Source organism: Bos grunniens, chromosome 15 (assembly GCF_055505025.1).
Source record: "Bos grunniens cultivar Pamir isolate PY7600 chromosome 15, Bosgru_T2T1.0, whole genome shotgun sequence".
NCBI lineage: Eukaryota > Metazoa > Chordata > Mammalia > Artiodactyla > Bovidae > Bos > Bos grunniens.
Genome location: NC_141179.1, coordinates 50,993,883 through 51,020,643, shown reverse-complemented (window position 1 = coordinate 51,020,643; position 26,761 = coordinate 50,993,883). Strand labels below are relative to the sequence as shown.

Sequence of the window (26,761 nt, the reverse complement as noted above, 5' to 3'; positions counted from 1 at the left end):
TTGAGCTATTAATACTTCATGTATAGTCCATTTCATTCCATACAAACTTATCAAAATTGTGGTCTACAGCCACTTTCTCCATTTCTTCCCAACTCACTCACTCCTCACTCTGCTGTATTCAAGATTCCATTCCTACCAACTACCTCAACAGTTCTTCACGAGGTAACCAGGGACCTTTCATTTTCAGTTCTCCAACTACTTGATCTCTCAGCAGCCTCCAGCACTGCTGTCCACTCTTTCTCTCTAATGTATTTGCTTCCTTTGGCTGTTCTAACACTATCTCAACTAGATTTTCTCCAATTTTGTTGGTTTTTCCTGTTGTTTTGACCAATAATAATGAACATAATAATTCACTGGAAAATACCTATTCGTTGTTATTGTTCAGTCACTAAGTCATGTCCGACTCTTTTCAACCCTATGACCTGCAGCATGCCAGGCTTCCCTGTCCTTCACTATCTCCTGGAATTGCTCAAATTCATGTCCATTGAGTCAGTGATGCTATCCAACCGTCTCATCCTCTGTCACAATCATTCACTGGAGAATTGCTAGTATCTCATTTTATTTTTCACATCAGACTGAGGCTAAGAATGGTAAGTGGTTGAGCCCAGATTTGGACATAAGTTTGTTCCTTGATAGAGCCCCACATTTAAATAGACATTCTACACTGTCTCATTTTGGATGGGGAGGTGGGGACAGGAGAGTATTATTATCAGCCTGAGGAATAAATAATTGGCTTATTAGGGAGAGGAGAAAGAGCTTAGGGGCAGCCGTAGTGCAGTGGTAGGAGCTCAGATACAAGGTAAGTTAGGTCCTTAGCTCATCGTCCTCAGAGTCAGAGAGCAAGCAGCGACGAGACTGCAATTCGCCTATATTACCATAAGGGGGCACCATCGAGAAGCGAGAGGCAGTGCCTTAGCCCAGCTCTGGATCCCCGAGGACAGTGTGTCCGGGCAGAGAACAAGAATATTCACATCTGTGTACTTTTAAATGAGCGCCCTCACCTCCATTCCAGTAGCTCTTTTCTTCCAGTGCCGGTAATCTCTCACCTCCACTGTACTCCCTCTCTCACTAGTCTCCTGAAGGGCCTTAAGATGGTAACTGAGTGCAGGCCCCCGGGGTAGGAGTCGGGGTTCGGCTTTCCTTGGGTGCCTGAGCCGAGCGGTGCTCCCAGGGAGTCTGGCGAAGTTCACTGTTCATCATCCCTCACGCTCCCTAGGGCCCCCAGAGAAGCTATATAAGGGCAGTTGCCTGGGGCAGCGTCATTGTAGGAAAGTGTGCCAGGCTTAGGTCAGGGTGGGGAGGGGAGGGCACCCGAAGGGAACCTTGCCCGGGTCCTGGGAAGTTCGCGGAGACCGGGAAGGGAGGGCGCATTGCCTGAGGAAGCCTGCCCTTTGCTTACACTGCCTGCCAGCGCGCCCTGTTCCGGAACCCACCGTCAGGATCCCAGACGCAGTTCAGTGACCTTCCCAAAGAGGAATTCCTTCTAACCGCTGTGAGGCTCATTCCAAACTTTGTCTACCCCTTTGCCAGGAACCCCCTCAGTTCTAGCTTCTCACCTTTCGCTGAAACATGAGGCAAGGGGAATTAATTTACCCAGAGAAAAATATTTGTGTATGTTGGTGGTGGTGGTGGCAACTGGTAAATGAAGAAACAAACTGAGAAGCTTGGCAGGAAAGTTAAGTGGGATCCACACTGGGAAGGGCTTTGAATGCAGACTGTTGGATTCCTATTTGATCTTGAAGGCTGTGGGAGTCACCTGTAACTTGCTAAACAGGAGCCTGACATATCCAGTTTTTCTGTTTAGATGTCAGCCATGTGGAAGGTGGATGGAAGAATCTGATTCTGGAAGCAGGGAGGTGAGTTCGGAAGTTCTTTTCATAATCAGAGCAGAATAAATGATATAATGAGGTTGGGAGGGAGGGAGGACATGTTGAATAAAAAGAAAGCCATGATGGATTACTTGCAAAAACAAAATTACAGTAGAGGAGAAAGAGCAGAGATGGGTCTAGCTTCCCTGACCAGGATGACATGAGTGACTCACTGATACCATTCAGAGGGGTCCTATTTGGGACAAAATGAGTATGAAACTCTTGGATTATCCAAGTAGAAATATGAAGAGGAAACATGTTATATGTGTTTGGATCTCAGGACAGAGGCTTAGAACAGAGTGGTCTGTGTAGAGGAAGGAAGCTGAGCTCGTTCTGTGTTCACCAGGGAGGGTAGTGGAGGAAGGAGGATATGCCTGTGGATACCACATAGCACTGGCAGCAATGCGGACTGATTTGTCTTTTCATGTCTCAGCTGCGTCTGGCTTCCATGTCACACTCCAGCTAAGCAAATCTGAGGATGACACTCATGTGGGCCTTGAGAGATCCCACTGAAAGACTATATTTCATTCTTTGTTAAGGGCTGGAATCTCCCTCCCTCCCAGAACACCAGAACAACTTTTCCTAAATTTCTCTGATTAAAAAAAAAATCACTCGGACAGAAGAGATTTGTTGTTCTTTTTAAACAGATTTCTGGACCCCTTCCCTGGAAAATCTGATTCTCTGGGTCTGGAGTAGAACCTGAGACACAGTGTTTTCAATAACAGCTTTAGCTAATTCCATCAGTGAAGTCTGAGAAATGCTACTCAAGCTGAAACACAAACCTATCTCTTGAAATTGAGTCTCAGATGGACACTCCCACCCCCACCCTACTTCCTGCCCTGAAGTCAGTTGAGAATGGATTTTAAAAGGCAAGCACAGACTGACCTCAAATTCTGAACCCAGACATACCCTAACCCAAACATGCACTAGCAAAGCTGGGTTCTGGCAGGATTTGTGCAAGTCTGGCAGTGCTGGTTTAGAAGGGACCAAAAGCAGGATATGTGGTCAGCAACATCAGCTCTGGAAATGAAGGGTGTTGCACATGTATCCTGGGTGGGCTTCACAGTGAGATTAATGGGACCCTCGGGGGGTACATCTATGATAAACTAGAGCAGATAATGTTATGTGGCAGCCTGAATGGGAGGGGAGTTTAAGGGAGGACAGTTCAGTTCAGTTCAGTTGCTCAGTCATGTCTGACTCTTTGCAACCCCATGCACTGCAGCACGCCAGGCCTCCCTGTCCATCAACAACTCCTGGAGTTCACCCAAACCCATGTCCATTGAGTCAGTGATGCCATCCAGCCATCTCAGCCTCTGTCGTCCCCTTCTCCTCCTGCCCTCAATCTTTCCCAGCATCAGAGTCTTTTCAAATGAGTCAGCTCTTTGCATCAGGTGGCCAAAGTATTGGAGTTTCAGCTTCAACATCAGTCCTTCCAATGACCACCCAGGACTGATCTCCTTTAGAATGGACTGGTTGGATCACCTTGCAATCCAAGGGACTCTCAAGAGTCTTCTCCAACACCACAGTTCAAAAGCATCAATTCTTTGGTGCTCAGCTTTCTTTATAGTCCAACTCTCACATCCATACATGACCACAGGAAAAACCATAGCCTTGACTAGACGGACCTTTGTTGGCAAAGTAGTCTCTGCTTTCTAATATGCTGTCTAGGTTGGTCATAACTTTCCTTCCAAGGAGTAAGCCTCTTTTAATTTCATGGCTGCAGTCACCATCTGCAGTGATTTTGGAGCCCAGAAAAATAAAGTCAGCCGTTCTTTCCCCATTTATTTGCCATGAAGTGATGGGACCAGATGCCATGATCTTCGTTTTCTGAATGTTGAGCTTTGAGCCAACTTTTTCACTCTCCACTTTCACTTTCAACAAGAGGCTCTTTAGTTCTTCACTTTCTGCCATATGGGTGGTGTCATCTGCATATCTGAGATTATTGGTATTTCTCCCGGCAATCTTGATTCCAGCTTGTGCTTCTTCCAGCCCAGCGTTTCTCATGATGTACTCTGCATAGAAGTTAAATAAGCAGGGTGACAATATACAGCCTTGACGTACTCCTTTTCCTATTTGGAACAAGTCTGTTGTTCCATGTCCAGTTCTAACTGTTGCTTCCTGACCTGTATACAGGTTTCTGAAGAGGCAGGTCAGGTGGTCTGGTATTCCCATCTCTTTCCGAATTTTCCACAGGTTATTGTGATTCACACAGTCAAAGGCTTTGGCATAGTCAATAAAGCAGAAATAGATGTTTTTCTGGAACTCTCTTGCTTTTTCCATGATCCAGCGGATGTTGGCAATTTGATTTCTGGTTCCTCCACCTTTTCTAAAACCACCTTGAACATCTGGAAGTTCACGGTTCATGTATTGCTGAAACCTGGCTTGGACAATTTTGAACATTTATTTACTAGCGTGTGAGATGAGTGCAATTGTGTGGTAGTTTGTGCATTCTTTGGCATTGCCTTTCTTTGGGATTGGAATGAAAACTGACCTTTTCCAGTCTTGTGGCCACTGCTGAGTTTTCCAAATTTGCTGGCATATTGAGTGCAGCACTTTCACAGCATCATCGTTTAGGATTTGAAATAGCTCAACTGGAATTCCATCACCTCCACTAGCTTTGTTTGTAGTGATGCTTCCTAAGGTCCACTTGCCTTCACATTCCAGGATGTCTGGCTCTAGGTGAGTGATCACACCATCGTAATTATTTGGGTCATGAAGTTCTTTTTTGTACAATTCTGTGTATTCTTGCCACCTCTTCTTAATATCTTCTGCTTCTGTTAGGTCCATACCATTTCTGTCCTTTATTGAGCCCATCTTTGCATGAAATGTTCCCTTGGTATCTCTAATTTTCTTGAAGAGATCTCTAGTCTTTACCATTCTGTTGTTTTCCTCTATTTCTTTGCATTGATGGCTGAGGAAGGCTTTCTTATCTCTCCTTGCTATTCTTTGGAACTCTGCATTCAGATGCTTATATCTTTTCTTTTCTCCTTTGCTTTTCACTTCTCTTCTTTCACAGCTATTTGTAAGGCCTCCTCAGACAGCCATTTTGCCTTTTTGCATTTCTTTTTCTTGGGGATGGTCTTGACCCCTGTCTCCTGTACAATGTCACGAATCTCCGTCCATAGTTCATCAGGCATTCTATCAGAACTAGTCCCTTAAATCTAAGGGAGGGATGTGTATGTACAGCTGAGTTCCTTCGCTGCTCATCTGAAATTGTGACAGCATTGTTAATCAGCTGTACCCCCAATATAAAATAAAAGGTCTTTTAAAAATGTTAAAAAAAAAAAAAAAGAATTAAAGCAGAATGAGACTGAAGTTTTGGAATTAACTTGGACATTCTGTTTGTTGCCATCACTGTTTCAGTGCCCTTTCCTAAGTCCTTTCTCTCTGCTGAACCATGACTGAGTGATATTTCTCCTCTTCCCTTTCATAGACCTCGGACTTGGGATACAGAAACCTCGGCTCTTCATTCCTGCCATGACTGTGCCAAATGGAACTCTGGTCCAGCCAGCGTGCTTCCTGCTGGTAGGCATCCCTGGCCTGGGACCTGACACCCACTTTTGGCTGGCTCTCCCACTGTGTTGTATGTATGCCTTGGCCAGCCTGGGCAACCTAGCCATTATCCTCATCATCCGTGTGGAAAGGCGCCTGCATGAGCCCATGTATCTCTTCCTGGCCATGCTTTCCACCATTGACCTAGTTCTCTCCTCCGTCACCATGCCCAAGATGGTCAGCCTCTTCCTGACAGGTGTCCAGGAGATCGAGTTCAATGCCTGTCTGGCCCAGATGTTCCTTATCCATGCTCTGTCAGCCATGGAGTCAGCTATTCTGCTGGCCATGGCATTTGACCGCTTTGTGGCCATCTGCCACCCCCTGCAGCATGCTTCTGTACTCACAAGGCCTATGGTTGCCAAAATTGGACTAGCTGCCCTGACCAGAGGGTTTGTACTCTTCTTTCCCCTGCCCTTCATCCTGAAGCGGCTGTCATACTGCCGGAAGCACACTGTCACACACTCATTCTGTCTGCACCAAGATATTATGAAGCTGTCCTGTACTGACACCACGGTCAACGTGGTGTATGGGCTCTTTATCATCCTCTCGGTCATGGGTGTCGACTCCCTCTTCATTGGCTTCTCCTATATCCTCATCCTGAGGGCTGTGTTGGAGCTCTCCTCTCAGGGGGCAGCACTCAAAGCTTTCAACACCTGCATCTCTCATCTCTGTGCTGTGCTGGTCTTCTACGTGCCCCTCATTGGGCTCTCCGTGGTGCACAGGCTGAGTGGCCCCACTTCCCTGCTCCATGTGATTATGGCTAATATCTATCTACTGCTGCCACCTGTGGTTAACCCTATAGTCTATGGAGCCAAAACCAAGGAGATTCGTTCTCGAGTCTTCCATATATTCTCACAGAATGGCAGGTGAGTGGGATTTCCTCCCCAGTGTCCTTAGTCTCTACCAAAGATGGCAGGGTTCAGGTCCTGTTGAACATCTTGGTGATTGGAACGTCCAACCCACTGGGCTCTGTGCTCCAAGTTGTCTAAGTAGATCTTCAATTTCTATCTCCAGAGATGGGTCACTTCAGAAGAACCAGTTTTGACAGGACATGCTGGGTAGAGATCACTCTACACTCCCTTCCTATGGTGACCTTACCTTATTTCTCTCTCCCAACTAGAAAATACATGTAATTTTGACATGGAAAGGCTGTAAATTATACACATCATGATTCATTCCAGTCTTGATGTATGATTTTTATTATTTTGCTCCCATGTATCTGCATCAGTGAAGACATGTTAACTATAACTTCTTTCTTGGATCCCAAAGAGGTAACACAGTCATTTTTAAGGATTAATAAAGGTATTTGTGTGATGGTGATTGAAGGGAGGGGAGGGAGATGGTAGTAAGCAAAGAAACAGCTCCCGTGAAGTGTTTATGTTTCTATATATATGGGCGTGTATTTATGTGGAATCTGCCAATGTCATCTATGTGGTTCTATTGGAGATTATTTTTCTATAAGGGTGATGTTTATCTTGTTTGCAGCTGTGAGTATGTAGGTATGTTTGTGTGGCTATATGTGATTTTAGCCTGTGTGTGTGAGTACACAGAATGTGTGCCAGCTGGTCTACCTGTCAGCTGTGTCCTGTCATGTATAATATTTTGTGGATAATGTCTATAATTACACACTTACTGTGTTTATGTGACCTCTGTTAGTTGGTATATGATACGCATCTATGTGAGAATGGTTGTAGAGCATGTGTATCTAATGAGAATAGATGCCTCCTTTCCCCCTCATATTTGTAATATGTAAATGTAGAATTTAATATGTAAAATGTAGAATGTATTAATCATATATAAATGGTAGGGTGTAGAATGTTGCATATTTGTAACAATGTAGACTATAATACACATAAGTGTGTGGAATATGTAGTGTTGGGAGGGCTGTGTCTTTTGGCTTGTTTATCTTTGGGTGTATGCCTGTGATGCAAAGTAGTTGTGATATGAAATCCTTCTGTGTAATATATATGTCTTTAGTCATAGATAGATGGAATATAATATCTGAAGGGTATATGTTTACAAATGTGTGTGTGTGTATGTATTGTTTGTGGTTACTATGTATTAAGGCATATTGCACTCATTTGTCCAATGTCTGAATTATAAGGCACAAGAATGTGCCATAATGAACTTAGAAACTGTTAGGTCAAAAATGTTCACAGTGAAGAATTATAGGTAGAAAATAATGTAGGTTCATTTGAGGGAGATGAAAGAATACTGAAGTAAGACTTATAAGGTTAAAATCCTGGAAATATCATAAAATGGCATACTGTAAAACCTCTCTGGATCTGATTTCCTCTTCTGAATAATGAAGCTACAATGGCAGTGATGCTGTAAAGCTTAAATCCTACGAACCTCCTATGTAAACTGAAAAGTGAAACATGCAAGAAATGATCATATTCGTGGTTGTCTCATTGTACGGCTTTAGGAAACAACATCCACGTCATGGTCCACGTGAATGCTGCTCCTATATTGTGCAGTGCATCACCAGTGTGGCCTCGTGTGGCCATCCTGATTTACTGTTATTAATGAAAACATTATTATTTACTATCTCATAATAAATTTTTTTCACAGAGCTTCAGACAAGTTGACATTTATTTTCCCATGCTGGTGTCTGATTTACAAGTGATGTGCAAATTTACAAATGAAATTCAAAGAAATCACAGCCTTGCCAAGAAGTTCCTTTAAACATGGTTGATAGCTGTATCAGGAAAAGACATTGTGGGGTGGGGATTAGAATCAATAGAGATTAGGATCACTAGCTTTAATATTTGGGCTCATTGCTTAACCTACTGCACCTCAGTAATTTTGGGAATTGTAAATGCTGTAAAAAAGGAAATATAATGTACCTCCTATCAGGTGGTTGTGGGGGTTAAGTAGAATAACAGATGTGAAAACACATGGAAAATAGACAGTGATCGATACACGTTGATGGTAATGGTTTTAAATAATAAAACTGATTAAATGAGGTATATTTATTCCATTTTAGGGAATATTCAGACAAGAGACTTCACCTTTCATAAGGCCCTGCTGTGCCAAGGCCAGAAGCTAGTCTCTTATCCAGGCAACAGTATCTCTGGTTTTATATTAACTCATGGCCTTCTTTCTCAGGAGATCTTGGGAAATCTTGGAGTCCTCTAGAATCTCTTTATTTTGATAAATGGTGATGACTGGGGTAATTGTCGCTGGTTTGAAGACTTGGCTAAGTGCCAGACTATATTAAGGGCTTCCCCGAGGTTCCCACAAACTCTGTTTCCCTTGATCATGAACTTTAAAGCTTTATTTTCCAACTGGATGTTTATCCCTCTGTCATAGAGCTTAAATAGTTTTATGAAAGCTGTATGTTTATCTTCCATCAGTTCAGTTCAGTCGCTCAGTTGTGTCCGACTCTTTGTGACCCCATGAACCGCAGCACGCCAGGCCTCCCTGTCCATCACCAACTCCTGGAGTCCACCCAAACCCATGTCCATTGAGTCGGTGATGCCATCCAACCATCTCATCCTCTGTCGTCCCCTTCTCCTCCTGCCCTCAATCTTTACCAGCATCACGGTCTTTTCCAATGAGTCAGCTCTTCGCATCAGGTGGCCAGAGTATTGGAGTTTCAGCTTCAACATTAGTCCTTCCAATGAACACCCAGGACTGATCTCCTTTAGAACTGAAATATCCTTATACATAGTTGTCTGTCTCCCTTGAGGAAAAGGACTAGGCTTCTCTGTCTCCAGGGCCTGACATACTTTATGCTCAATGGCTGTCTGTCTGGGACCTCTCAGAGAGAAGGAGAGCCTGAGTGGGTTGTGGTTTACTTACTTAAGATAAACCAAATTCACTTATCCCTCTCCAAACCCCCTCCAATCCCCATCCACACTCATCTCTTGTTCCTGTCTCTATAAATTAAAGTCCTTAGTTTGACTGGTACTATTTTATAAAGTCAACAAACAACTTTCCCCACTCATTGATGATCAATTATGATCTAAAATCCACATGATACTGCAGATAATATTTGGTTAATTATTCCCCACTACAGAGGCAGGATCCTTCTGTATTCTCTACTCAATGCCCTGTGAATCTTGAAGTTCTCCAATCTGGCAGGTAGGAACAGTCACTATCTATGACCCAATATGAACCCTGGGTGGGGATGCCAACTCTAATATTTCCGGGTGGCTCTGCCCCCAGTCTTAAGTAGCTTGTTCACATGCATGTGGGCTCAGTACTCAGCTGGATTCTTGCAGAGGATCCTCTACATGTCTCTAGAGTTCTCTCTCTGTAGATCTCTCACCTCCAATACCTGGTCTTCAAATTCTAGCTAGCTGGGGCTTCCTGGACTACCAGCTCTACATCTTTAACTTAAGATATCCTCTGGAATCTGCATTCTCCTTTCCTGGACTGCAGCAGGGAACCTCTCAAGGCAGTAAGCTGGGGAAACCCCAGGTTCACTCCATTTGTTTTCCATGCCTCAGGGCTCATTTTCCTTCATTGCCTGATATCTAGTATCTTGCAGACTTTTTTTTTTTCAATGTATGCTGTCTATTTTAGGTTCCTTCAGGTGGGATGTTACCTCATGTTATTCTCTCTTGGCCAGAGGTAGAAGTCCCTGGGGTGTCCTTCACACCTTCTCAGTCCATGGGAGTTTGAGGGAAGCAACAGAGATGGCTGCAGGGTGATAGCAATGAATGACAGGCTGCAGGTTTACAGGTACCTGGAGATCTTGTAATCGCTAGTTTTGATATGGTCTGAATTGGAATTGTCTGATTGACATTGTCTAATTTTGCATAACTTAGATCGCCCTGTGTTGTGAATTTAAAACTTGCAGTTGTGAAATTGATCAGTAAAAACACAAGGAGAAACCAATGAAAATTCACTCTGCTTTATTAATAGATTTATTAAAAATTATTTAAATATGTGACATACTTAGTTTCTCATTCCCACTGATCTCTAACTCTCTAAAATGTTCTCTCACTATTTTTGCCCTTAAGAGAGAAACCAGATGGCATTGGTCTTATATGGCTGGAGCTGGAGGTAGGGGAGGGCTAAGGAAACCACATCCTCCTTTCTCAACATGAAGTTCAAGGCCAGGGAATAGAAGTCAGATGTATGGTCCCCAGGGATCCATGTTATGAATTAGCTAGAGACGGGCCCTAGAACCCGGGGGATAAAGAAAACGCAGCCCTATAGCTTTTGGGAAAGGCAGATGGGTCCACTGGGATGCAGGCCCAGCAAGGACCAAGCAGGTACCACCCATGGAAGGAAGGTGGAGGCCAGAGAAAGCTTCAGGCAGGTGATGAGTTTCACAGGGTCTCCCTGAAAACGTATACTGCTTTTCCTCTGGTTGAGTTTGATGAGGCTGGGGGAAATTTGGAGAAAGCCTCTCCCAGAGACCATGGCCACACACATGAGTTTCTCTAGACTCTCCATACTCATTCACCCTAACTTCAAGTTGGGACCTGGCAGAAATACTCCAACTGGCACAGGGCCCATCTGGGGAGGACTCTAGAGACCCCTTACCCACTACACCTCCTTCCCCATACCCCAAGCACACCTTCTCAGGACACAGCAGCCCAGAAGGACATCAGTCCCACAGTTGGGTATGAGGGGTATCTGCAGATAGACCCTCTGAGCAGCGCCCTACCCCCAGCAGGGAGAAGCCAAAAGAGGGGAGGAGATATGACAGAATAAATAAGCCTGACGAGGGAGGGGGCGGAGACTGAGAGGGCGGAACTACGGTGCAGCCTGCCAGATCGCTGCTGGAAGAGTCCTGGAGAAAAGGGCACTCGTTCCTTCAGTGCAATTGAGGTGAGTGTGGGAGACTGGAGGTGACTCCTGGGGTGTGGGTTTCCTGCAGCTAGGGGTCCCTCATTAGACCTGCTAAGTGAATGAGAGACCAGGCTGAGGAGAGCCAGAAGTAGGGAGTGGGGCCGGGGATGTGAAGGAGGCCCCAGACTCAGGACAGACGGCCTCAGCAATTTCTGTGCTCCTGTGGTAAAGGGAACCTGGGGTGCTGGATGCTTCTTTTGCAGTTTTTAAGACATTTTCCTGTGATCATTTTACTGGGGTACCCATCTTGAGCCTGGTGGGGATGGGGCTAAATGAAGGTGGTGGGGTCGAGAGCAAATGGGGCTGGGACCACACTAGAGTTGGATTGGGGTTTGTTGTGTGAACAGGGCTGGTTTGACCCAGGTTGTTAGTGTGCTTGAAGCTCGGTTTATGATCAGGGGTCAGATTATAGCCCTGTGTTGGGTGTGGGCTCTGAATGGGGTCTGGGTTCATGCTATACTTTATATCAGAAGTCAGGCTGTGCTGAGTCTAGAACTTAGAACAATTCCTGGGGTTCCGATCCTGACCCAGTCCATGTCTAGGATCAGGGTTCAGTCTTCAGCCCACTTAAAAAACTGGATTTTGTGTCCACGCTGTGACTTCTCCTGCCTTGCACTCTTTAGGCGTCCCCCCTTCCCCTACCACCCCCCCTGCCCCCCGCCCCACCACAAACGCACACACACTGAACCACTTGCAGCTTTTCAAACAGGGTGTGTTCTCGTTCTCTCTGGGTCTTTGCATTTGTAGAATGCACTTCTGAAAACAAATTAGATCAAGCCTATTGCTTAATTTCCCCCAAGTCACTCAGAATTAAATCAAAGCTCCTGGCCGCGCCCTGCAAATCCCTACATGACCTGTCCCCTCCTCTCCTCTGTGACTTCATTTCCTACAACTCTCCTGTGCTCTTGATACTCTGGCCACCTTTACCTTCTTCCTCCTGTGAATTCCCAAAACAGAAAACCTTTTTCTCTTGCCTCCTCTGCCTGGAATGCTCTTTGCTTCGATCTTAGAATGGCTGGTGTTTTCTCATCACGCATCTCTCAGTTGGTATGTCACCACCTCAGAGAAACCTTCACTGACCCCCTGTCTCAAATAGGGCTGTCCTGCCTCTGTCCTTTTCTATCCCTTCACTCTGTCTTATCTTCAGGGCACTTATCTTTATCTTAAATATTCTTGCTTATTTGTTTCTTTTCTATTATGGCTCTCCTAGTGCTTGGGCTCCATAGAAGCACTGATCTTTTCTGTTGCATCCACTGTTTTATTTCCAGTTTTGGGCACATTATAGGCACTTGATGTGTTTTGTCATCTAACTGAATGCTGCTGGCCCCGTGTTCCCAACCCTGCTAACTGTGACTGGCCATGCAAGTCTTGGCTCAGATGTCACCTCCTCAGAGCCTGACAAGTTGGTGAACTATTGTCTGCTTTGTTCTGAGCCACTTGTACTTACCCCTGCCCTAGCATTTATCATAACATGTTATGATAGCTGCATATTTGTCTCAATTTCTCTCCCCACTCCCCCCCCACCCCCCACACTGGAAGGCTGAAACATGACTTGTTTACTCTGTGTTTTAGTATCTCTGGTGCTTAGTCTGGCATAATCTGATATTTGAAAAAAAAAAAACAGAAAAATGTATATTAATCAAAGTCCAAGTTCAGGCTGTTCTGCTGCATATAGATGATAATCAAAGAAGCTCTGAAGGTCTCTGATAAGGATCAAAATGTGAAGGTGTGTGGGAACCTTCTTGGCTCTGGTCCTACTTGGGAAGTGGAGGGGCAGGGCCATGAATGCTTGGAGCTATGACTGTGGTTGATTTTGGAGGGACAGACTGGATTGAGTGAGGAGAACGAGGATGGGACGGAGAGTGGAGATGGGAGCCTCACTCTGCCTTTTGAGAGTCAGAAATTGTACTCTCTCACCTTTCCAGTCTCTTTGTGGCCATTCTTTTTAGAATGTCCCTGTAAGGGTTCATCTGCATTATAAAATACAAGCAAGATATAAGGGGCAGAAAATGCAGATGACTCGGGTAAATGTGGTACTCTTCTAGGGTCTTCCTCGGTGGCTCAGTGGTAAAGAATATGCCTGCAATATAGGAGACACAGGTTCGATCCCTGGGTCAGGAAGATCCCTGGAGGAGGGCATGGCAACCCACGTATTCTTGCCTGGAGAATCCCATGGATAGAGGAGCCTGGTGGGCTATAGTCCATGGGGTCGCAAAGAGTCGGACATGACTGAAGTGACTTAGCAAGTGTGAATCATACCCTTATAGAGTATGAAGAGAAGGTTCCCTCTCCATGAATTGAGTGATGAGCCCTGGTAGTCCTGCCAGTCACAGTATCACCCCTGAGGACTGCCTTCCCTCTATGGCCTGGCAGTAATAGTCAGAGGTTCCCAGGTATTCCTGGGCTTCCCTCCAAGGACATTTTCTTCCAGATGTTCCCACAGATGCTGGCAGGGGCACCAGAGGCCCCCACCCCTCTGTTCTAGGCACAGAACATTCTGTGTGTTTAGCCAAGGTAAGAACAGTGGTCACAAATCCCCTCTTCCATTCCCTCCTTGTCTCCCTTCCCCACTGAACCCAAGTGGGGACAGCTGGTCAGGTGTCCTGAATCCTAGAGAAGCCCTCTGGACTCATGGGTTTTTTAAATTTTGGATTCCTTGGAGATTAACCTTGAAATAGTCCTTAAAAAATCATTCAAAAGGATACTGGGAGAGAGGCAGGGCAGTAGCTTGGCATATTGGAAAGCACATGGATATGATGCTGAGAGCTCTAATTAAGCTTCAACATCCCTGTATGCAAAATGGGATTAATGATGTCTGCTTGACAGCTTGATGAGAGGCCTGTATTGAATGAGAAGGAAGTACTCAATAGAGGGTAAAGATTTTTACTTTCCACTGTGGGCCCTGCCTAAGTCACAGCCAGAATTGGGGCTGAAAGGTGGAAAGTGCCTAAGTCCCAGTCCAGGAGGGCCCTCTTGGTTTCTCTTCCAAGGATCTAACTGGGCCAGGTGTTCTACTTGCCAAGCCCCCTTTCTATTCTGCCTCTGGGGCAGATTTTATTAGCTTTCAGAAGGTGCAACACAAAGACAGTTAAAGGGGAGAATGTACAGGTGTTGGAATTGAACAGTCTAGCTCAAGTTTCTGTTTTACCAGCCAACTATTAAACCCTGGGAATATTTAACTTTTGAGGGGTGGGCTTCTGTTTTCTCACCTATAATGTAGACATGATACATAAAAGTCTTATTATGGAGAATTGTTCCTGGGTTAAATAATCTCTATACAGGCAGGATCTGGCATTTTGTAGGCAGTCTGTGATTTCTGTTTTAATCATAAAAACAATAGACTCAGTGCTGGCAGTGATCTCATTGTTCTCCTGGATAGTGTATCCCTGACCACTTTTCCATGATTCTCTGACATGGAATTTAGAGACTCTGGGGAAGAATCTGAGGATGGGCTGGGCTGGGGGCTGAGCAGGCACTGAGGGAAGAGTCCTGGAGGCCAGGGGGAAGGAATGTGGAGGACTGAAAGCCTCAACGTAGATTTCTACTCCACCTCACTGGAGGCTCTAATGCCCTGTCCTCAAGAAAGGGCTAAGATTTTTCACAGTTCTCCAAGAAACATTCCTGAGACTTGTTAAAATGATGTGACTTTTCAGAGAAAATCTCAAGCATAGAGCTATCCCCTGGGGGTTTAAGGCAGTGTTCAGTTCAGTTCAGTTCAGTTCAGTTGCTCAGTCGTGTCCGACTCTTTTTGACCACAGGAATCGCAGCACGCCAGGCCTCCCTGTCCATCACCAACTCCCGGAGTTCACTCAAACTCATGTCCATCGAGTCGGTGATGCCATCCAGCCATCTCATCCTCTGTCGTCCCCTTCTTCTCCTGCCCCCAATCCCTCCCAGCATCAGGGTCTTTTCCAATGAGTCAGTGTAGGCTTTCTAAAAAAGAAACAGACCCTTTCTTTGTTTATTTTTCCTTGATTATGTTCTGTTTTCAAAATAGAGTGATTTAGCTCCAATTTCCTTCAGAGCCTCCAAATGTTATCTGAGTGTGTGCCATGGTTCTAATTACTAACTGCTGCTCAGGCTGGCAGTCAGCTGGCAGGACTGTAGGAGACTGGGGTGCTTCAGGGCTGAGCAGTCTGAAGGGTGACTCTTGGGTCGTTGGGTTGGCTCCCTCTCCAGTCCTTCATTTCTCTCCTGCAGCTGCCATCTGAGGTCCAGCCCGATTTTACCTCAAATAGCTGTCCACTTTATGCTGTTGAGGCACCTCTCTTCTGGGCCAGCTAAATCCTCCTCTCTCTGATTTCTGGTGTCTCCTCAGTTCTCAGTCTTTCCCTTTGGGAGAGATTGGCTGCTAGTTAGTATGCGTGTGTCTATGAGGATGTGCTTGAGGTAAAGTGGAAATTAAGGTGACAAATGGGGGGGTGATAAAAAGTTTTTGGAAACTGCAGAGATTTTCAGAGCCCTTATTCCCCATTTTTATGCAAACATGAAAAAAAAACAACACTTTGTACACTGTGATGCTGTTTTATGATGTCTTTTGACAGTCCTGACCTCGTTGATTTTGCAACAGCACAATGAGGTTATTATCATCCTCTGCATTTACTTGGACCCAGGACTTGCATTTGTAGTCCCAGGGCTCCACTCAACACATCAGTTTACCCTCTAGGTAACAGGATTGAATGTGCCAACCCATAATTTCTTCTCAGTATATTTCCTAAGACAGTGCATCTTTATCCTGGCAACTGCCCAGTTTTGCATTGTCTGTCCATGTGAAATTTCTGGATGGTATTGATATCTGACCCTCTGGAGCACCAGAACCTTTTTGCTGACATCTCCAGGTCAGGGATCCTTGGTTACCCTCTCTCTTAGGTACAAACTGTGCTGCAAGTGTCACCGAGTCCAAGCTCATTCTGCTCGCTACACGATAGGCCAATAAATCTGGGAGATGAGGTATTGAGGCAAGCAATATGACTTTGGAAAGCTGGCTGACTGAGAAAATGACAGACTAGTGTCTTAAAATAATTGTATTGTTCTGGATGCCAGGGCTTAGATGCTAGGTTCTTTTATGGATCAGAGATGGGGGGAGGTGAGGAAACAAAGTAAAAGACCATTTAATTCTTGCAAATGTCTCTCAGAATGGCAAGCCTTAGGCAGAGGGCTGTGTTAGTTTCACTTCCTTATAGTCATTTCACAGGTGGTATGAAATGGAGTATCTCCTGTCATATCAATAAACAAATATGCCATAGCTATCTGTGGTTCTGGCCCTCCACATATGAATTTCTGAGCCAAGCTGGTAAACAAGAGACAAAGGGCACCATTTCCCACACAAAGAACTCAAGGATGTCCCAGTTTTTCACAGGTGGGCAGGGTCAGGCTATCTGCCTGTGAGTCAAACAAAGGGACCATAGCCCAGGGCTCAGGCAGAGGCGGGCAGGCAGGGCTCCCTGAGGCAGTCTGTTATGAATGCCTACAAAAGGGCTTCCCTCATAGCTCAGTTGGTAAAGAATCTGCCTGTAACCCCTGGGTTGGGAAGATCCCTTGGAGAAGGACAGGGGTCGGGAAGATCCCCTGGAGAAGGAAACGGCAACCCACTCCAATATTCTTGCCTGGAGAATCTCATGGACAAAGGAGCCTGGCAGTACAGTCCATAGGGTCACAAGAGTCTGACATGATTTATCGACTAAACCACATAATAATAAAATCGGCAAAATAAGATTTAAAGTCACAGAAGCAGATCCAATATGGAGTCAGATTTAACCCTTCCCAGTTATATATGTCCATTTTGCATTTATTTAGAGTCAAGGCTTTGCTTTTGCCCTGTTCTCTATGTATCCATTCTCATGCCCTCTGGATCCCTGAATGAGAAAGATCTTTTCTGTTTGATCCTAAAAATTCTTGTTCTGAACTTACAACACCCTGCTATGAATTTCCAGTTTTTATTTTTCCTCAAAAATCTCTATAGTTCAGACAGTTGGCAGTCTTTCTTATCCCCTTGGCTACGCTACCCTCATTAGACATTTACTGAGGAATTCTTGTGATAAAACTCTTTTTTATTTTCAACAAACATTAACTAAACACAGGATTGGGTCCCTGCCATTTAGGAATTAAAATTTAGTGACAAACAAACATAGCAATAATTCTAGTTCAGGATGATAAATGCATAAAAAGAGACCTAAGCAAAGTTCTTTGGGAGCACAGAACAGGAAACATTTAATAATACCCAAGGAGATCAAGGGGAAAGAGGTTCAGGAAAGTGCATAGGAGAGAGACAGTAAACTAGGATGTGGAAGATGCAATTTTGCCCAGTGGGAAGAAAAGGAGGGAGATTTAGGAGGACAAAAGAAAAGTAAAAAAAAAAAAAAAGACAAATAGACACAGAGGCACAAAATCAATGCTACATTTATGAAATGGTATGTATTCCAATGTTCCTGGAGTATAGGGGCCATGGGAAGAGTGGTCAGAGAGAAACTAGGGCTGGATGCTGAAAGGCGGAGCTTTGCTCCACCCTAGTAGTTCTGTCTTTATTCCAGAATTAATTTGAAGTTTTAAAAGGTATTTTTTAAAACAACAAATGGTGACCTGATTTCATTTGGGTAGAAGATTCTTGGGATTGTGCTGATAACAAAGTTAACACTAGGGGCGTGGCTATGAGAATCAGAGTATTTAGCTTATGAGTCTGTTTGCCAAGTTGTTTCAGTTGTATCCGACTCTTTGCGACCCTATGAACTGTAGCTGGTCAGGTTTCTCTGTCCATGGGATTCTCCAGGCAAGAATATTGGAGTGGATTGCCATGCCCGCCTCCAGAGGATCTTCCCAACCCAGGGATTGAACCTGGGTCTCTTATGCCTCCTGCATTGGCAGATGACGTTCTTTATCATTGGCGTGGCCACCTGGGAAATCCTGTGTCTGTTTAGGCCACCATAACAGAAAAAGGGAAACACGATAGGAAAACAGTTAACAGCAACATATATAATTTTTTTTTTTTTGGTGCAGATTTACTCTGTTCCAGGCATTGTGTTAAAAGCTTTAACACTGATCATCTCAGTTAATCCTTACATTGATTTCTATTAAGCAGGGACTATTATCCTCATTTTAGTGATGAGGAAACTGAGGCTTATAAAGGTTAAATAATTTTCCCCAGATCGTACAGCTGACAAAGTCGTTGCCATTGTAAAGTTAAAAAATAAAATAAAATAAAATTAAAAAAAGAGTCACTATGAAAAAAAAAAAAAATCCAGGCTCGATTTAAATCCAGTCTTAACAGCTGTACAATACTGCCCTTGGAAGACCTTGATCTTTGGACATGGAGAGTTTGATGTGTTTCAGAGACAACTAGGTTGTTTCTTTTAGTAACTTTAGAATTATGAATCTGGATCACAAAAGATAATTCAGGCCTTCCCAAGAATATCTGGGAATCAACAGTTTACTGAAGGTTTACTGAAGTGGGTGAGATGGCTCAGGGAATGTATATAGATTGAAAAGAGCTCTGAGGATAAAATTCTGAGAGCACTATCATTTAAAAGCATGCTTAAGGGTCAAGTGAAGGAGGCTGAAGATCCAGAAAGAACCAAGAACTAATGGTCAGAGTTATGAGGAGAAGTAGAAGGATCAAGGAGAAATTTTAAGAAGGAGGGAAATAATCACAGTGTCATATGCTATGGAGAGGTCAGTACAGAAGATTTAAGTGACTTTGAAGACTTTGGTCTCTTAACCTGAAGGTCTTCATTAAGCATGACTCCTTAGAGCTTCTCCCTCCAGTTTTTGGAATTAAACTCTGTCCCTCTCTGTTCTCATGGTCTCAGTGTTTTCCCCTTTGTGTCTGGCCCGCGGGAACCTCTGGATGACAGATGAATGGTGGAACAAAAACCATCAACACATTCTGAGCCCAGTGAATGGTGTAAGCCCCTCCTGATGCTGGCTGTGAGCTCTTCTCTGCATTCAACTGCTGTCTGGTAGCCCATGTAGAAGCCCCTACCTCAGTTATCAAGGACCAAATCTTAAGAACCTAGTCCTTCTATTTTTCTTGCTGTGCTGTGCTTAGTCGCTCAGTCATGTCTGACTCTTTGCAAACCCATGGACTGTAGACTGCCAGGTTCCTCTGTCCATGGGGATTCTCCAGGCAAGAATACTGGAGTGGGTTGACACGCCCTCCTCCAGGGGATCTTCCCAACCCAGAAATTGAACCCAGGTCTCCTGCATTGCAGGTAGATTCTTTACTGTCTGAGCTACCAGGGAAGCCCCCTTTTTTCTTACCAAAATAACATTATCTTAAACATACCCTAGCATAATGGGAAGAGGAGAAAACTATATATATATATATATATATATATATATATATATATATATATGTAATATATACACCTATATGGTGTGTGTAAATACAATTTATATAATCTAATAAATAATAGGAGCATGTGAATATCATGAATGAATGGAGGAAAGGGAAACAGGGAGAAAGTTAGTTAACTCTCTTATTGTTTCAACAGAGATGTGAACTGAGATAACTCAAGTCTGATATTTCCCACCTCAGGAATCTCTACTTATATCCCTCACTTGAGTAGCCAGATTTGGGGATTGTGGACCCCGGTATAGGATGGATTGTTCCTCCAGTGCTTCTAACGCCATCATCTTTCACGTTTAGTCCTCTGTGTCAGTCTCACTCTCTTCGGCCTAGTAGGTGCCCTAGAAACACAGCCTAAATAGAAATTCTTATTTAAAGGACATATTGTCACGAGAAGATGAGTGAGGGAAATCGGATAGAGCAGGGAAAGAAAATAATGTGAGGCTGTGGTTTCAGCTGGAGACCAGCTACAGGTTTGGTTCCTCAGGAAGCTTTGGAGCACACATTGCCTCCCAGCTTTGGTCCCACCTGGGGTCAAGGAGGCTGGCTTTGTGTACTATTGTGTCAGGCACTCATTGACCTCTAGATCTGCCCTGGTGGGGATAACATGACTTTCTGGGTGAAGTGCCTCTCATTTGGTAAATAAAAATTTTCTGTAGAAAGGGAAAATTCTGAGCCTGTCTTACTCAACATCCACTGCAGAAGGGATATAGATGCATTGGCTTGGTGAAGGGGATCTGAGTGGGACACCTATGGCATCCACTGCAGTCACTGTTCCTTTAATGATATAAACTGGGCAGTCTAAACAAGTATAAGACTTTGGGTGAACATTTGAGCCAGAGTAAAAATGTAGAGTTAGAGTTCAATATGAGTTTCGTGTATTTTTTTTTTTTAATGGAATTAAGGGTTACCATAATAAAATAGGTATTATTAAGTTTTACATTAAGTTTTAAATAGCTGCAGGAGTTAAGTGTTTGTTGTTTACTTGCTAAGTCCTGTCTAACTCTTTCATGACCTCATGGACTGGAGCTGTCCAAGGGGTTTCCCAAGCAAGAATACTGGAGGGGATTGCCGTTTCCTTCTCCAGGGGATCTTTCCAACCCAGGGATCAAACCCATGTCTCCTGCATTGGCAGGTGGATTATTTACCATTGAGACACCTGGGAAGGCCATTATTAAGTTTTACATTGTTTTAAATAGCTACTGGAGTGAAGTCTTAGGTTAATGATAAAGTTAGGGTTAAGGCTAGAATTGGAGAGGTCATTAGAAGGTTATATTTCACTGTTAGTCTGTCTTACTAGAGTATTGCTACATTGGACTGTGATTAGTCTTAAAGATAGTCTAATGATAGAATTACAGTAGGTATTAAACATAGGGGAGCACAGGGTAGTTAGGATAGAAGCAATGGGAGTTTTTATCATCTATGTCTGATATTAACTTAGTCAACTACCTCTTCCTGGTGAACTACATGATTTAAAACACTTAGAATTTTTGCTTCAGTATTTTATTTGTTTTCCAAATTCACTTTGAGGTGAGGCTAGTAAGTAAGACTAGGTGAATGCTCATTTGGGCCTTGAGTTATGAAGGATAGTTAGGTTGAATTTAGAATAGAATCAGAGTTTGGATAGGCAATGAAGTTAGAGTTCTTATCAGAGAATAGGGAATGGAACAGGGAGGAGGGTAGTGGGGAGGAAAATGACAGAAAAATCTTAGAGGATCTGACAATGGCTTATCTTTGTATTCCAGCCTATACCTGCCTGGCACTGGTTGCAGCTCAGCTTCTTCACAATGGTGGGTCCCAATGGCAACGAATCCAGTGCCACATATTTCATCCTAATAGGCCTGCCGGGCTTGGAAGAAGCTCAGTTCTGGCTGGCCTTCCCATTGTGTTCCCTCTACCTTATTGCTGTGCTAGGTAACTTGACGATCATCTACATTGTGCGGACGGAGCACAGTCTTCATGAACCCATGTACATCTTTCTTTGCATGCTTTCTGGCCTTGATGTTCTCATCTCCACCTCATCCATGCCCAAAATGATGGCCATCTTCTGGTTCAACTCCACTACCATCCAGTTTGATGCTTGTCTATTACAGATGTTTGCCATCCACTCTTTATCTGGCATGGAGTCCACAGTGCTGCTGGCCATGGCCTTTGACCGCTATGTGGCCATCTGCCACCCACTACGCCATGCCACTGTGCTAACACTGCCTCGTGTAACCAAGATTGGCATGGCTGCTGTGGTGCGGGGGGTTGCACTTATGGCACCCCTGCCTGTCTTCATCAAAAGGCTACCCTTCTGCAGCTCCAATATCCTTTCCCATTCCTACTGCCTGCACCAAGATGTCATGAAGCTGGCCTGTGCTGACATCCACGTCAATATCATCTATGGCCTCATCGTCATCATCTCAGCCATTGGCCTGGACTCACTTCTCATCTCTTTGTCATATCTGCTTATCCTCAAGACTGTGTTGGGCTTGACACGTGAAGCCCAGGCAAAAGCATTTGGTACATGTGTCTCTCATGTGTGTGCTGTTTTCATATTCTATGTGCCTTTCATTGGATTGTCTATGGTGCACCGGTTTGGCAAGCAGCATGACTCCCTCCTGCCTGTCATCCTGGCCAATACCTACCTGCTTGTTCCCCCCGTGCTCAACCCTATTGTCTACGGAGTGAAGACAAAGGAGATCCGACAGCGCATCCTTCGTCTTTTTCATGTGACCACCCACACTTTGGATCCCTAAGGGATCAAATTTCTTTTTCGTGCAAAGTCTTTCAGTTCAGATTTTAATATCAACATTTTGGAAGACAGTATTAGGAAAAAAATTCTTTATAAAAACACAACTGATCCTTCAAAGATGAAACTGGTTGGAAGATCTCCATGTGTGTAGGGGCAGCAGAACTGTATACTCCCAATCCTTATTTTTCAATATTATTTTTCCCTTTAGCTCTTTGGGGTGGTTGTGGTTGGAGGGTTATTACTTCCTATTTGGTTGGAATTCAGTTCAATTCTCAAGTCCAAACCATTCAGACAATTGCTTGCGCTGATAGTTCACAGCATTCTGAGATAAGGGCGATATTTCTAAAGGACGTTTATCAAAGGTTTGAGTATGACAAAAATTAAATACAAGAACATAATACAATTAGATAATCTGGCTTAAAACTGATTTCCTCTTCAGAATCCCCTACCATTTGGATCTTAGGAAAGGAGACATACCTGGATTTCCCTCTTCAAAGTGACCTCCACAGAGAAAACATGATTTCTTTTTTTTTTCTGACTACCATTCCTTAAGAAGAGGATTGAAAGTAAATTCACAAAAGATTACATTTATCTACATTAATGAAAGATGATACTGTATCTGAGCATTTTCATAGACTCTGGACAGTTTTCCTTATTTTCTGGTTTTCTTATCAATCTTTTGATTTTGGCAGGAATATGAGTAGTGTCCCCATTGTACTGATGGGGAAACTGATGTTCAATGAGATCACATGGGCTTAAAACATTATCTTTTGATGCCCAATCCCATATTCGAGGAGGGGCTGTTAGACTAGTGGGGTAGTAAGTCAGACATTCTAGAGTCTTGAATTTTCTGTATTTAAGTTCCTTTCTCGTTCAGTATTGTATTTAGGAATTCCCTGTTAATGTTGTTGATGGCTTTAATTTCAAAGGTTCCCAGCCTACTTGCTATTGTACTTATGTCGTAGCAACAGGAGTATGTTTGGGCAATTCCCAAATAGTGGCTATTTCGGGCAATAGTATGATTAGTAGTTGGGGCATTCACTGGATATCTGGAGAGACACTTTATAGAGAGATGCAGCTGAAAAAACTTAGGAGCTCATGGCAGAAAGGGCAGGGCTGGTACCATAGACCAGGGAGTCAAGAGCACAAAGCATTGTGAGACTGAGTAGGGTCAGTGGCCCAGGTGACCAGCAAGGAAGAAAAACTAAGGCAAGCATAGGTCCACAGAAAGTGAATAGAACATAAAAGTGGACAACATGTATTCCCAGGGTTCTGAGGTACCCTGCTGGGGACACCCATAGCATCAAAGTGCCATGGGTTTGATTCGTGGTTGGGGAATTAAGATCCCACATATTGTGTCATGCAATACAGACTTTTTTTTTAAGACTGTATCTCTGATAGCTGTATTTAGCATGAGTGTGGTTCCAAAGGCCCACCCAGGCCAAGTATAGCACTTGCAGAAGGAAGCCAAATGGGAAGAATGTGTGTGGGCATTGCAGGAGTGCGGGAGGAATGAATGGAGCAGGAGTGAGATCTCCACCCACAGGGGAGTGCTAGGCAGACCTAAGGAGAGGTAGGTAAGTGTGAGAAGCAGGTAGGAGAGTAGTGAGCATGGCACATGGCTGGCCAGACTTTTCTGGCCATAGCCAGAAGCACAGGACTACTTGGTAGAAAGGATATCAGGAGAACATATCCAGTTTCTTCGACTGGAATCCAGAAGATGAGAATTGTGAGCAGTAGGGAATCTGCTGTGTCCGGTGAGTGGTGACCAGCAGATCGAGGTATATAAGCTACTCAATGCCAGCTAGGGTCACTCTGAACTGTATAGAGGACATCCCAGTTCCCAATAGTGCCCTGACACTACGATTGAAAGAAAGAAACAGAATGAGAGAGAAGAGAAAGACTTTTTTCTTATTAGGAAAGCAGTATATGATCACAGTAAACAAAAATCTTAGACATTCTGAAAATATAACAGAAATAAAAATGTAATAAAAACTCCAGTAAACCTGTCACCCTAAAGAAAAAAAAAGTACTGCTGGCATTTTGGTGTTTATTCTTCCAGATTTCTAATAAGTGTTTGTATACATGCTTCTGTATGGGTATATGATGAATGTGGGTATCTGTTTTATAGTTGAAATCCCACAAGAGTCGTAGACAAATGAGTAAAAAGAGACAAATCAGAAAGACACATTTTTAACTTTTATTTCTGGGGATGCAGCTATTATCATAGATTTCAAAAGAGATTCCAAGTGTATAATAGTTAATATGTTCAGGATAAAGTTTCATGGTTTTGATCCTAAAAGGATTAACCATTTGGTGAATGTAAACCCACATGCACACACATCAACACTTACACTACCTTCTTTCCTGTGTTTCTTAGTAAGTACTAAATGCCAGATTTAGGGACAAAACTATATCTGGTCATTTACTTCAGTACTTACTGGGTCATCTGGAGGGCCCAGAGGTAAGAACTAGGATGAAAAGAGAGACTGCCTTTTTTAGGAGAGTTGACTGGAAATTAGAGGTTTCCTGGGTAGTTTTAACAGTAAAGAATCTGCCTGCAATGCGGGAGACCTGGGTTTGATCCCTGGGTTGGGAAGATCCCCTGGAGAAGGGAAAGGCAACCCATTCCAATATTCTTGCCTGGGAAAACCCACAGGCAGAGGAGTCTGGTAGGCTACAATTCATGGGGTTGCATAGAGTTGAACACGACTCAGCAAGTAACACTTTCACTTTTCAAAGAACTTTATTATATACATTTTACCTGGACATCTTCTTTTGGCCCCATTTCCTTTGTTTAGATATTCTTGTCTCTGGCCCCACCATTGCAGCTAATTGGCCCTTTTTTGGGTCCTAGAAAAGTCGGAATAACATGAAATTTCAGCCTTTAAGTCACTTACTCTCTCTCTCTCTTTTTTTTTAGGTTTTACCTAGAAAGGATCCATAAACATGTCTTGTGTTCCCAGTTATGACTACCAGCTCTCTAGTCCAGATACTCCCCTGCTGCTTGGACAATTGTCAAAAGCTTCACACTGGTCTCCTTGCTTTGAATATCATTTGCACCAGTCCTAAATCTCACAGAGCTGGTAGGAGTTTTTTCCAAACACACCTCTGATTAACTTCCCTGCTTAAAATCCATCAAAGATCTTTTGTTACTTCCCCTAAAAAGTTTTTACTTCTCAGAAAGACAGTAGGCTACACCTTTCCCTTTTATACCTGTTCCTGTCTTATTTTTTCAGTATAACATTTATAATTCTTCCACACAACATATTATTCAGCTACTTGGTGTCTCTGATTGATTTCATGCATTTTTAAAGCCTTTGTTTCACTCTGTTCCATTGTATGAACTGATCTTTTGCCATCCTTATAAAATGAAGCTATTCATGATTTGTCAGGCTAGAAGAAGTATTCTCTCTTCACTGTGCTCTGACTTCTTGAAGATTTTTACAACTGGACTGTTTTCAGTTCAGAAAAGCTAGAATGAGATCTCTGAGTTATATCTGTTTAAGATAGTAACATATCTTATATCACTCTTTTAATTAAGTTGAGAAGATTCCCTTGTATGCAATGGACATACATGTGGAGGGTCATTCCCTTCCACTATGGCTGGCCTTCTTGACATAGGCAGATCTGAACTTGGGAAAGGAATATATTATAACATTGGTTTGGGCTTTCAGAGTTGATGTTCATTGTTTATCTCTTAAGCAACGTACTTTCAAAGTACTTCATGCAATCTCATAGTTTTTGTTATCCTAGATTTGAGCCAAAGAATATGAAGCTGATGCAGAACCAGATTGTAATCTGCTATTCCTAAGGAAGCCAACAAGGATGTAGAGTTCTTAACTCTAACACACTTGAAGAATAAGGGTATGAAGACTTGGTTGGAAATCTGAAATGGGGTTATTGGAGAGGATGCAACTGTCAGTGTCAGACTTCACCTTGGAATCTGTCAGGCAATCAAGTCTCTTGGAGAAAAAGACACCCCTGAGAGGGGTTACAAGAAGAGTTAGTGCTTAGGCAGGTGGCACCATATCACATGATTAACACATTTATTCACTTGTTCAATAAAAATTTATGAAAAAATTAAAAGTGGGCTTTTCATGTTGTTTTTTTCCTCTACAGTTTCCTCTTCCTTAATTTATACTTTGCCTAGAAAAACCCTATACATTTTCCAAAATGAAATAAAAAGCCTTCTCCCCTTTGTGGAGGTTTGTCTGATCTTCCTAGGAAAGTTCTAGCATGTATGGATTTATTGTCCTTGTGATCTCTTGCACTAAATTTTATTATGGTATGTATAAATCTATACTCTGATTGTGTATTTACATGCCTTTATCCTGGCACAATATTGTGAACTCCTGGAAAGAAAGGACAATGATTAAAATATTTCTTAGCCTTTCCTCCTAAGCACTGCTTCTGGTACAAAGTAAGTGGTGAATGTCCATTTGTATCATGAAG

General features: G+C 43.4%; 2 protein-coding genes across 6 annotated transcripts; both read left to right on the top strand.

The window, feature by feature from the left end:
- Positions 1–942: 942 nt before the first annotated feature.
- On the top strand, positions 943–7,998 carry OR51D1 (olfactory receptor family 51 subfamily D member 1). Of its 2 annotated transcripts, none has more exons than XM_086340461.1 (3): positions 943–1,034; positions 1,805–1,856; positions 5,302–7,998. In XM_086340461.1, the coding sequence occupies exon 3, from the start codon at positions 5,346–5,348 to the stop codon at positions 6,288–6,290; it is 945 nt and encodes a 314-aa protein (XP_086196587.1). In that variant the 5' UTR covers positions 943–1,034; positions 1,805–1,856; positions 5,302–5,345; the 3' UTR covers positions 6,291–7,998. The 2 variants fall into 2 exon arrangements, with proteins under 2 accessions (XP_086196587.1, XP_086196586.1); XM_086340460.1 differs by lacking the exon at positions 943–1,034 and adding an exon at positions 1,404–1,492.
- Positions 1,406–26,395, top strand: LOC147358151 (olfactory receptor 51E1). Of its 4 annotated transcripts, XM_086340455.1 has the most exons (3): positions 1,406–1,492; positions 1,805–1,856; positions 21,315–26,395. In XM_086340455.1, exons 2-3 carry the CDS (start codon positions 1,827–1,829, stop codon positions 22,308–22,310), a joined length of 1,026 nt encoding a protein of 341 aa, XP_086196581.1. In that variant the 5' UTR covers positions 1,406–1,492; positions 1,805–1,826; the 3' UTR covers positions 22,311–26,395. The 4 variants fall into 4 exon arrangements, with proteins under 4 accessions (XP_086196581.1, XP_086196583.1, XP_086196582.1 ...); XM_086340457.1 differs by lacking the exons at positions 1,406–1,492; positions 1,805–1,856 and adding an exon at positions 5,381–5,393; XM_086340456.1 differs by lacking the exons at positions 1,406–1,492; positions 1,805–1,856 and adding an exon at positions 11,053–11,207.
- The last annotated feature ends 366 nt before the right edge of the window (positions 26,396–26,761 follow it).

What these genes read in the sequence shown, in the direction of transcription:
- OR51D1 (XM_086340461.1), top strand. Translation starts at nt 5,346, where the DNA reads ATGACTGTGCCAAATGGAACTCTGGTCCAGCCAGCGTGCTTCCTGCTG.
- LOC147358151 (XM_086340454.1), top strand. Translation starts at nt 12,240, where the DNA reads ATGGCTGGTGTTTTCTCATCACGCATCTCTCAGTTG. An exon ending in CATCACGCATCTCTCAGTTG is followed by an intron (nt 12,276 to 21,314) that starts GTATGTCACCAC and finishes TTTGTATTCCAG; the next exon opens with CCTATACCTGCCTGGCACTG.